Source organism: Neoarthrinium moseri (genome assembly GCF_022829205.1).
Source record: "Neoarthrinium moseri strain CBS 164.80 chromosome Unknown scaffold13_Wmoseri_CBS_16480, whole genome shotgun sequence".
Taxonomy (NCBI): Eukaryota; Fungi; Ascomycota; class Sordariomycetes; order Amphisphaeriales; family Apiosporaceae; genus Neoarthrinium; species Neoarthrinium moseri.
This window is the reverse complement of record NW_026055127.1, coordinates 281,007-292,572: the sequence shown is the minus strand read 5'-3', so window position 1 is coordinate 292,572 and position 11,566 is coordinate 281,007. Positions and strand designations below refer to the sequence as shown.

The window sequence follows — 11,566 nt, the reverse complement described above, 5'->3', positions numbered from 1 at the left end:
TGGCATGAGTTTCACAGATATCGGTGCTGCCTTTAGCTGACTCGGATCACCATTAATCAGTACTTACATAGGTACCTACCTGGGTATGCAGTCTCTATATCATGTCTCAACTCTCCATCCAGCACAACACGTTAAGTCTCGGGAGTGTCCGTTTGCCTACTCGTGCTAAGCCGGGGTTTCGAACAACTCGCGGACTCTTCCAGCCCCGAGGGTCGTCTCGCCAACGGCACGGAACCTGGGATTCACGCGCCGCATTGCAATGGATTCTACAGACTCTCCGGGCCCAAGATACGACCACGTCGTGAACCTCACCGCCGGGGGACTTTTATTGTAGACTTCAATGCGGATATCACGGTTGCACACTTCACAGCTATGCAGGCGGTCGTTATGGTGCTCCAATCCGAGGCTTGTGTGGCTGTTATAACGCCGGCTCATGGAGATGCCGCCCGGTAAGTCGCAGCGGATTCTCTCAGGCTCAATCTGCGTGCGATTGTGCGTGCAATGGTGGACATGCAGACGATTATTGTCTTGCAGGTGTGGCGCTGCGAGGACAGTCTGATGCTTGGCAAAGATTCCATTGTCCTTGACCCTGATGCTGACATGCGTCTGCGGCGTGTTAATACCACTGGCGGGGTGATGGGATATCTTGCCTACCGACGGCAACAATAGCCACAAGTGAGATGCCTGCCGTCTTTCCCGATGATACTTGGCGATGCCGTAAAGAAGGACCGGGTGCATCTCATCGACGTAGCTATCGGCCCGCATGAGAGATAGAGACTGTGTCGATTGGCAGGCGCGGCGGCCTTTGTCGCCAGCGAGAACCGACCTTTCCGGCATGTGGAGTTTGTCGCACCACGGGCAATACACTAGGGGTGAATTGCGCTCCATTATCTTCAAGAACTCGGCCCGCACTTCGCCAGATACGTTGGCATCTACAGGGCCCAGCTGGTGCCTGAGAAAGTGACTTACGAGAGACAGGCAAGCCAGTGCCTCCGGTGGAGCCTCGTCGCAGATCATACGAAAAAGCTCCAAGGGTATACCTTCGAGGTGTGGCTGTGGAGCAGCACTGGTGGTCGACATGTTGGATGATACTATTTGTAACCTTTTACCGTTGTGGCTTGGAACGTGGATCGGCTGAGTGTGACTCTTTTATACAGGAAGTCTATGAACAGATTGTGAGCGGGTGTGGTTGATACAATGGAAACCTCGGAATAGCACATTGTCCCTATGGGTAATACAATATGTTAGCTTAAGAAGATCGTTGTGGGAGCATCCAGTACAAAGGAAGTGTTCATCAGTGGCGCTTACTTGCTACCCCGTTGCCTCGCTAGGCTTTGTACTGTTGCATTGAGATGACGAACATGGATGATAACTTTATTCAATATATCAGAGCTATGACAATGGCTTCCTATGACACTAGCCACTTCCATATTTGAACTCGCGATGCCAAGCTCATGAAATCAGTGTTGAAGGGTCAAGAGACTGGTAAAAGTATGTGACCCATGATGGCCGTTTTCTTAGGCATTGAGGGCAGCAATCGTCGTACCTCCAGCCGTTATTACTCCCCGGACAATCAAGCTGAGCGGGTTAGTTATAGACAGAGAGTAAGATGATTTTACACTGACGCAAACCCAACGATACTTTTCCCAACGATAATCTCCGCGGTGTTTAATTTCGGTGAGAGCTTCGCTTCCTGAATGCAGTTTATTAGTTCATCGAGAATCCTGTCTCTAATTGGACGTCCATCGCCATATCTCCAGGGCCGCCTGAGCCAGGGTCACCATCGCCATCGTCAGAACCCCTACCCGGGTTGTTTCCTCCTGGAGGACCTCTGTTGTTGTTGTTGTTGTTGTTGCCCTCTGGAGAATCACCATTGCCTCCGCCGCCGCCGGTAATACCAGGCGGTGCTCCTGGCCTTTGCAGACTTGTGCCACGTTTGCCTTTGCGAGCAGCGGTTCCGCCCCAGTGTGATATCTCACAGTCGCAGGGGATGGACTTAGCTAGTAGCATGGCGATAGCAGCTCAGCACCGAAGAGGTCCAAGATAATAAGTATGATCGATGTTCTGGTGACATGGTAGCAAAGTGGAATCTTGGGCAAGGGCTACATCTGGGGAAAGAACCAAGTCGTTCGCTGGCTGCGGAGGCTGTGCTCCAAACCGTGCATACATGCTAGCCCAATTATGCCCTGAAGGACGCCTCGCGCAATCACCGCGCCCAGAATGGTTACACGACATTAGTTTGTCTGGACGACATTACTTATATGTACCTCCCGGAATATTTCTGGTAAAATTTCCGGGAAAACTATAGTTCTTTGGATCTGTGCACCAAAGCGTCTATTCCAGGACGCGCAACACCCACGATATGTCTTCAGCTGAGCGGCTGGATCGGGACCTTGAGCTTGATATCCTCACTCGTGCTGACCTTGATCTGAAGCCTTGGTTCGTATTCTGGAAGCGTCACATGCCTGGCTGCAACTGATGCATTCAGGAAATATATCGGTTACAAAGGTTTCGCTCGATATGCCTCTTCATCGGACGATTTCTTCGCTTTGAGACGGTACGACCAGCTGCATTGCAGAATATTGTTGATTCAGCAGGATCGCATAGCTGAACTAGAAGAGGAGCTTGACCATCTTGACGGCAAACTAAGCCTCAAAGCTTCGCCCGATATCGATAATGGTAGGCTACGGGACGAGCAGCAAGAAAGGAAGGTTCTTTGCCGCCGCATTTCGAAAGAGCTGAAATACTATGGTGGGCTCTGATTCCAGCTTAAGGTGAACGATATCTCAAAGAGATTCAGACGAAATGCTCAACAATTACTTCGCGCTGAAGTCGAGACCACGAGCTTCCTCGAAGATTTCGAAAAATATCAAAACATGGCTTTCCAACAACATATATCCGATTCACGAGAAGGAAACCAAGTTCCTTGATGCTGAGGACCTTATAACTACGGCTGCATCGCCCAAATCTGTTATTAGAGAGGTGTTTGAACGCTGGGTCTTGTGCCGTACAAGAGGATTGTTCGGCCTGTTTCGGTTGAAGCCGAGGCCTAAATCGGATGATCTTGACCCTGATACAGTATATGGCAAAGATGAGCCGGTCGACATCTTTGCGTCCATATCCGTCTTCGTTGCCGCTTTTGCCATGCTAATTGCTCCCCTCTGGATTCTTGCAGTTCTAGATGACATGTTCAAGAAACTTGGTGTTATTACGGCCTTCATAACTGGGCTTCTTGCTGCGCTGACTTCGGCCACTTTAGCGAAGCCCTTTGAGATTCTGGCTGTTGCGGCAGGGTATGTTTGAGGGTCTAGAATACAACCACAAAGCACTTGCTGACTTAGATCTTCAATGTAGATATTCCGCTGTTCTCGTCGTGTTCTTGCAAATCGGAGGAATGACAATTGCTACTTCCGGTAGTTGATACCTGGCTTGCATGGAGATTGATGGTCCAGAAGCAGGCTGTTGGCAAGGCAAGAAGTGGAACGAGCCAGGAGACGATTCCCGAATGTTTATTACACACTATAAGCTCTAGTTTAGATGACAGCCACATCAACTAGAAGACTGATTCCAAGTAATAAATGAATCCCGAAGACTGCTAAGCTGTTTCTGTGATCGCAACCCACATATTCTTATGGGTGAACAAGGCATAAGACTCCTCATCTACTGGCTTCGTCGGATATATGGGCTGGAAGTCAAAGGCTCGCAGAAGCTTGCCTCTGTTAGATCACCAAGGACAAAGTAGAGCAGTATTCACTTGCAACTTACCTCAAAGAAGATCTTGTTCAACTCGACCCAAGCCACGGTCCTGCCAGCACACATCCAACGGCCGGTGCCAAACACCAGGTCGACCGTCCGCTCCATCTCGCGCCTCGCCTCCTCGCTACACTCCAAGAAACGCTCCGGCCTGAAGAGATCAACGCCCGCGCCGAAGACCTTCTCGGACCTCATCATTGCCACAGCGTTCTGGCCGACGGCCGTGCCGCCTGGGATGAACACACCGTTGATCGTCTCCCCTCCGGGAGGCGCGGCCTTGTACTGGCCGTAGACAACCGGCGGCCGCATGCGAAAGCCCTCTAGAATCACAGCCTAGGAGTTATCAGCACAGGTTGCCACATGAAGAAAAGAGACTGCGTATTCGTCACCTGTAAGTACGGGAGCCTTTTCGCCTCGTCCACGCCTATAGGTGACGAGACCCGGTTGTCGCTCGCAGCCTCTTGTATCTCAGCTTTGAGCCGGTTATAGACGCGAGGCGTCGATATAAGGTACAACATCGTAGAGCGGATTGCTGTAGCAGTGGTGTCTGAGCCCGCAATCAAGGTTAACATAGTCTCTGACACACACTCCTCCCGGGTAGCACCATGCCGCATGAACGACCCCTAGTGAATAATGAGTAATGGTTGCATGATGCGCGCTCAAGTGGTCGAACAACGTACTAGCATATCTGGCGCATGTTTCTCGTTGTCCTGGAACCTTTCATTGACAATTTTCTGGCCAATGCTGCAACCACCCTTTTTGTCAATTGCTACTCATGCCCGACAATGTGATCTGCATTACTTACCCTATAAGCTTGCCCATGCCGCTCTTATCACTCGCCTTGGGCATAATTCCAGTAAGGAGGGGGGAATACGCGATCCAGCGGAAGAGAGGAATGTCAACGGACAACGTTATTGCCCTTATAAAACGGTCTACCGAATTAGTATAGTCGTACAAGTCCTGCTCGGCGGCCAGAAACCCGAAGGACGTGCCATAGGACAAGTGTGTGATCACGTCCAAGGTGAAATAACGGATGACTTGGGCGAGATCGGTGGGCTGATGGCGGGTGCTCGTGGAGAGGTAGCGGCTCCGGATGGTCTCGACCAGGAACTCAATCTGTGTGTTCACGCCATTCTCAATCTGGACGTCGCGGCCCGAGTACCCACTGGTTAGTTTTGCCTTAATCGTATCGTGGGCAGCAGTGTCCAAGAGGCTCAACATGTGATAGTTTGGGTCGAACCTCGAGGACGTGTACCACGAGTCCCTCGGCCAGCTACTTCGCGCCCCGTTGATGCGTCGCAGGATGTTTGGATCGTCCGTGACGACGTAGTTTGGGCCAGTGCGCACCAGGGACCCGTACCTCTTGAGCGCTATATGTTCAGGACTAGCACATCCGAGAAATATGTTTCTCATGTGCCAGAGGTATGAAAAGGAGGCAATGAATGGGCCGGGTATATGGCGCAGTCGATACCAGGCCACCACGGAGGACAAGATGTACCACAGTACAAAAAGTCCCAAGCCGGTTCCTGTCAGACTTGTCGGACTAAGCAGGACTAGGTAGTTTGATGGGATAGATGACATTGCTTGCTAAATTTAATGGGTAGACAATTAGACTTTGATTCTGTTTTGGAATCACAAGTGTTTGGCGTCTTGAGGTATTACCTGAAGGGACAGCTACATAGGTATCCACGGCACTTCATCCGTCCCATTTCAAAGACCTTTATACTATCAAGAAAGGATTTGCCGGCACCGCGGGGCTGCTGTATACCCCGCTGGGGTGCCGAGTGTTTGTACAACAAGCAAGGTGATATAATGCATGCCGAGCCAGGTCTAGACCAATCAACGCTATGGGTGCAAGGTGACCAAGTACAATCTACATCAAAAGACAACGGAGACGCTGTGCGACAGCCCATAACTTACTCAAGGCAGTATTTGCCGAGTATAATCTTGTCGCACACGTGATATAGACACCACCTCAGCCAGTTGTATAACGTGAAGATCGACAGTCCATATACGCCGTGGAACCGACAACAACGCAGTGTGACGGCACGAGGCTAGAGCAAGATACATACATTTGCCGACGGAGTTCCTTCATCTGCGGGCGCGACAGATGCTATGTCGAGCATGTGAGCCACAATCACGGTTGGAATGTCACAACGCCAACCTTGATTTAAGGCGTTGATTGGCAATGGCATACGATCCTCTGAGATTGGTAAAACGGCGTTGACAAGTCATGGCACTCACAAACGCTACTTCCACATTTGCACCTGGATAGAACTCAGCCTGTCTAAGCTTGGAAGACAACAAGGTCTTGATTCTAAATGAAGTCACCATCCGGTGACGGTGATACTGAATCTGGCATCTATCCCGCTCTAACGCTCTCCGCCTTCTCTATGCCATGCTTCTGCTTCTATGATGGTATCTTCCGCAATCCATCTATCGCTCCCTCCATGCAACCAATAGCTAGCAGGCAGTGTTGAAGCGCAATAATCAAAGAAATAAACCCGACGAGCATATCCAGCTTTTTGTGGTCACGTACCGACCAACGCAAATGAAAACAATCCAAGGAAACACGACGACCATGTCCAGCGGGAGATCAATAGCCCTGATCAATCCCTTATGTACCGTAACCCGAGAAACAAGCTCCTGAATCAAGAAAACCCGACCCTCTATGGCGCGGAAACGGCAGACAAGCAAAGAAACAAGGGGGTATGCCAAGGCATGCCACGTAATCGTGGCTACCAAAATGCTGCTAATGTGCAGGCTCCAATGCTCCGATCTTCTCGAAGAATCCCTCTATAATCCCATCCTCTCATCTTACATCTCTAAAGCTTCGACGCGTTTAGTAGCAGGTGTAGCCACCGTCAATGATGACGTTACTGCCAGTCATGAAGGAGCTGGCGTCACTGGCAAGGAAGACGCAGAGACCGTTCAGGTCGTCGACGGCACCGAGGCGGGCCTGAGGAGTCAAGCTCTTCCAGATCTTCTTCTGGGCCTCAAGAGCGGGGACACGGTTGAGGGCAGTGTCCATGTAGCCGGGGGAGATGCAGTTGACACGGATGTTGTACTTGGCCCACTCAGCAGCCAGCGACTTGCCGAACTGGATGACACCAGCCTTGGAGGCGTTGTAGCAGGACTGCTCTTGGGGGTAGTTGACGATGCTTCCGGACATGGAGGCGACCAGAACGATGGAACCGGGCTTTCCAGCGGCCATCATGGCGCGGCCAACGGCCTGGGACATCAGGAAAGAACCAGTAAGGTTGATGTCGATGAGGCGGCGGAACATGGCAGGGTCGTAAGTCTCAGCCTTGATGTTGGAGTCGGCAATACCGGCACTGTTGATGAGGACGTCGGGAGCGCCGTAGATGGAGGTGACAGAGTCAACAGCGGCGTTGATGGCAGCACCGTCTCGTACGTCGACCTTGAAGAAAGTGACGGGCAGACCAGTCTTGGCGTGAAGCTCAGCAGCAGACTCGTCACCAAGCTCCTGGTTGGCGTCGAAGATCACCAAGGCCTTAGCACCGGCTTCAGCGCAAGCGCGAGCCATGTAGTTACCAAGACCACGGGCGCCACTATTGCATGCGTTAGCGAAGAATGGGCATTTGCGTGAAAGTATTGCTTACCCAGTGACAATGACGACCTTGTCCATAATCGACATCTTCTGCATGGTCGGGGGCATGGTGTTGTAAACCTTCTGGGTCAGGGGGGTGACGCTGTCGTCCTCAGGGCCGGTAGGGAGAGGAGTGGGCTTTGCATTGTCGCGAGAAACGGGAATTGAGAAGTGGTCGCTGCTGCTGGTGCCGGTGCCCTTGGAGTCAGAGGCGTAGACACTGACGGGAACCTCAGTCTCCTGGACGACATCGCTCTTCATGCGGATGGCCGACTTGGTGAAGGCGCGTGTGGCGGCGGGCACAGCTCGGGGAGCGGTCGCGCGAGAGGTGGAAAAGAGAGGCGCGGCGGCCCTGGTGAGACGGAAAGCGGTTCTGGAAGACATTGCGAATGTGTTTGTACTATTGAGGTCGTAGGTTTCGGTACGGTCGAAAAGTTCAGCAAGTGTTCGCTATGAACTTCAATAGAGATCCCAAAACGTCGATTGGCTGTCGGTGGGAAGAGTCTGATTGGTGAAACCTGAAAATTCTGTGTAACGAGACTTTGTTAGCTTTGCGTACTCGGGGTGAAAATAGAAAACAATGTCAGAATTGGGTAATTCAGGGGATCGGGCGAGTCAAGATGGCACTAGCTGCGAGTGACGGGCTCTCTTACCTCCTCTAAACAGAATATTGAGCACAGACGATGGTCAAAAAGTAGAATGAAGAGGACTGAAAGGCGATCGATGGGCCGTGTGCAGATTATATAGCAATACCGATGTCGGGGTAAGCGATAGGGTACTCTGGAACCACTGTCACAGGACAAGTGTTTGATATGGCTTGGGAATCGATTTCGTCAGAGCGTCCAGTCAGTTACTCGAAAAAGCAGGTCTGTCCGTAATCTGGTCTCCTTTGACGGCTCAGGGTTGCTGCAAGCTCGTCTGCCCGTTGTGGGGGATTATGATGAATAAGAGGGACCTAAAGATGGTTGGGGGTCCAGCGTCTCGATGCGACCGGGGCTGCAAGGCACAGGCGCACACACGATACGATACTCGTGCTTGATTCTGCCAGTCGACTAGTTGCCTTGCGGAAGGTCCGGAGTAGGCTCGTCTCGTCGATCGTGGGGTGAGACGGCGGTATTACACACAAAACTTGAAGTCTGACGAGGGAGGACGCAATAGGAATCACAGAAGTCAAGAGGGAGCTCAGAGAGAGACAGAGGGTTCTCAGGGTCCTTTTTCTACTCCAAGCTGTGGCGGCTATCAGAATGGTTGCTGGTTGCTCAGCTTACGGCTGTATTGCCCTCTTCAGTAAGATAGTCTCGTATCTCGTAGTCATGTATCATGCTCTGGCGCTCTAGACTGACCGCTCACCCCGAGCCTGCGGGATGCAGCTGTGTCTGTCTGCAGATCAGGTCGCTGCTGTGTGTGAGAGGTGTTACGGCGAGCCACCTTGCCTCTCGTATCAGACCAACGAAACTGGCTTTTGGGTGGCGGAGACGGCGGAGAGCTATGCAAATCCTTCTTGCGAACCAGGGTAGCTCTGTAACCCTGCATCTTTTTTGGGAACCGACATCAGGGACCCAGAGCCCGTCTTGCCCGTCGGGCCTTAGCTCGAGAGGCGGTCCCCATCCAAGATCCATCAGGGCCCGCTGTGGGAACGCGCCAAGGAAGACAGTGATGCTGCTGTTTGCACTTGCAAGGATGTTGCAACCTTGCTTTGCAACGAAATGGATGCTCATCTTGCTGGTGGAGATCTAGGCGCTCCCAAGCAGATTCAGAGTTCTAGCGATGCAATAGCGCGTTCGGCATACAGCCGGCAGGCCTGGCCGGTCGTGGCGAGCAGGGGTGCGTCCGTCAGAGAAGGCCAAAACGTTCGAAAATGCCTTCCATCCAGGGACACGAGGGTGGGGTGTGCCGCATACCATGGTAGAGTGTCGCCGTGCCTGACACCTGCCTGGGAGCTTGGGGGTTCACTGTTCCTCGAAAGCGCCGAGATGGGAAAGCCGACTTGCTCGGAGGAAGCGCTGTCCAGTCATCACGTCGTAACGCGACACGCGGTTACTTGACGCTCAGTAAGTCGACGGTCCTCCGTCAGACCACAAACGGTTCAGGCGACAGGGTCCTCTGATATCACCGTGGAGCATCTGGAATCCCAGCCGAGGACGGTCCCAGCGGAGCGGTGAGTGTCAAGTATGGGCCGTGTTGCAAGATCTTCCAGATTGTGGAATCGTCGTGTCGTCAAAGCCGACGGCGACGGCGACGGTCCAATGGAGCAGATGCGTGGGAGCAGAGAGCTGCAGGTTGATGGAGCAAATGGCCAAGGCAGAGGAAGCTACTGCATCCCACACACCCACTGGCCAGTGGGCTTTGTTGCCGCGGTACTGCACAGCGCTGACATCGAGTGACGTGACGTCGAGTGCTGCATGAAACTTCCTGAAAAATCTCCTACATCTTGGTATGTCCACAATTGATAAGGCAGGTGTCCTACTGTGCAGTATACTCCGAGCTATGCGCAGCACGGCACTGAAGGCTTCGACAACCTTTTCGCCAGGTGCACGCCGCTTCGGCCCATTCCTGACTCGGGCACTTTCTCACCGTTCTCACTAATCCATACTTTACCAGACACGCAAAAATGGCCCTTCAGTCCGTTATGGAGACTGTTCCGCCACCAGGGTTTTCCGTCCTCTGCGACGACTCAGCCAGTCCAGCCCGTGTCGCATATCACACATGACTTGAGTCGTAGTCCACCAAAGGTACAGGCATTCCCCGTACATTCATTTTCAGGCCTGAAACGATGCTATCTAGCAGCTATGGCCACAGAACCCAGGGCTGAACATCATTGGGCTCGCTGCGGAAATTGTTTTGCTGTCATGTGGACAACAGATATCGACATATTCCCCGTCCGGATGTTCAGCTGGCCGCAAACACGCTGACCCCTGGAAGCGCTTCCTGAAAACACACTTTCGGATCGCAAGCCGTGATGAAGCGGTGATCCACTTGCCGTGGGCTGGTAGTCGCTTTGGCAATTGCCGCAAATTTGATGGGCCTTTTGGTCGGAGACTATTGGAGAACCCCAGGTTAATCGCATCGTCTATAGGCTCACCGCCAGAGCTCTCACGATATTTTTGCTGGTCACAAGGTGAGCGTCTCACCTGGGGTGACTGGGGGTAGAGACCGGGGCGGAGATTGTGCATCAGATTAAATTAGAAACCCAGGACCCTTCTGGCCACGTTGGACCTTTGCCCCTGACAAGTATGGCACGAACATCGTCACAAGCTGTAGTATATCATCTCTTGAACATGGCCGACAGAGGTGACAAGCACACTGAATGCCTGCCTGTCTTGATGTCTTCGGAATGCCCGTAATCAGAAAGGCCGCAGAATGTCACCCGCTGCTATGAACTTGCTTGGGGACCTCGAGGGCCTTGCCCACGGGATCCGAAATGTCTGATCACCCACCCAGACCACGTCGTTGTCTCCGATAACCGCTGCTCTGCGCATCAAAGGGGCCTATACAATGTTCTGACCGCAACTGCATGCGAGCTGGACGCGTAGGTAATGAAAACGACGCTTGCGCCATGCGGCTCTGTCATGGTCATGCGAGGCGCTTGGACGTGACGGATCCAATCCTACCCGATCTCCAAAGCGGAAAAGGCGAAAGGCGCTGCGTTTCTCGCATTATGGTCCACACGCTGGTCATCCCGCAGCAGACACGCGGGGAGACGTTTGTCATTTCGAAGACGAAATTCGATGTGCCACGCAGAATCCCACCCCAACACAGAAGGACCCTAGCTCTCTGGCCATGCAAGCACCCTGGCCAGGGCCATAGCGTCTGCCCAAGAATGGCCAAGTCGCTGGCAGGGCTTGATCCTAGGGCGGGCTGTCAGTTCCCCCGCGGCATGGTGCCGGGTGGGGGCTTGCCCCCTTGGAACCAAACCCCACGCGCCTGGACACTTCCAGGTTCGAGTGGACCTCACCAGCGCTCTGGAAGCTTTTGGTCACATTGTACTGAGCGCTTGTTCACGATGGGTCAGTTTCTGGGGAGAGCTTTTGCGGGGGGCGCCGACATAGGCCCCCAGCCCACGACGGGAATATTCTAACCCCCACCCAGGATAGCTGGGCAAGTGATCTGAACCTTCGCATTCGGCTGTGTGCCTGTGTAGTGGACTAACACAACGATTCCTATTTTTTTTTTTGGGACGGAAAAGGAGGTAACGACTTTGGC

At 52.8% G+C, this 11,566-nt stretch overlaps 5 protein-coding genes across 5 annotated transcripts; 1 reads left to right on the top strand and 4 right to left on the bottom strand.

Annotated features, from left to right (window-relative positions):
• Positions 1–165: 165 nt before the first annotated feature.
• Positions 166–1,080, bottom strand: JN550_004703 (uncharacterized protein; the record flags this gene model as incomplete). Its single annotated transcript, XM_049316248.1, has 1 exon — positions 166–1,080. One exon carries the CDS (start codon positions 1,078–1,080, stop codon positions 166–168), a length of 915 nt encoding a protein of 304 aa, XP_049173324.1.
• A 627-nt stretch (positions 1,081–1,707) lies between these two features.
• JN550_004702 (uncharacterized protein) lies at positions 1,708–2,010 on the bottom strand (the record flags this gene model as incomplete). Its single annotated transcript, XM_049316247.1, has 1 exon — positions 1,708–2,010. The coding sequence occupies one exon, from the start codon at positions 2,008–2,010 to the stop codon at positions 1,708–1,710; it is 303 nt and encodes a 100-aa protein (XP_049173323.1).
• A 795-nt stretch (positions 2,011–2,805) lies between these two features.
• JN550_004701 (uncharacterized protein) lies at positions 2,806–3,421 on the top strand (the record flags this gene model as incomplete). Its single annotated transcript, XM_049316246.1, has 2 exons — positions 2,806–3,293; positions 3,355–3,421. The coding sequence occupies 2 exons, from the start codon at positions 2,806–2,808 to the stop codon at positions 3,419–3,421; spliced, it is 555 nt and encodes a 184-aa protein (XP_049173322.1).
• A 174-nt stretch (positions 3,422–3,595) lies between these two features.
• On the bottom strand, positions 3,596–5,334 carry JN550_004700 (uncharacterized protein; the record flags this gene model as incomplete). The annotated part of the gene is made up of 5 exons (XM_049316245.1): positions 3,596–3,709; positions 3,766–4,086; positions 4,143–4,376; positions 4,434–4,497; positions 4,559–5,334. 5 exons carry the CDS (start codon positions 5,332–5,334, stop codon positions 3,596–3,598), a joined length of 1,509 nt encoding a protein of 502 aa, XP_049173321.1.
• A 1,261-nt stretch (positions 5,335–6,595) lies between these two features.
• Positions 6,596–7,747, bottom strand: JN550_004699 (uncharacterized protein; the record flags this gene model as incomplete). Its single annotated transcript, XM_049316244.1, has 2 exons — positions 6,596–7,325; positions 7,377–7,747. The coding sequence occupies 2 exons, from the start codon at positions 7,745–7,747 to the stop codon at positions 6,596–6,598; spliced, it is 1,101 nt and encodes a 366-aa protein (XP_049173320.1).
• Positions 7,748–11,566: the final 3,819 nt, after the last annotated feature.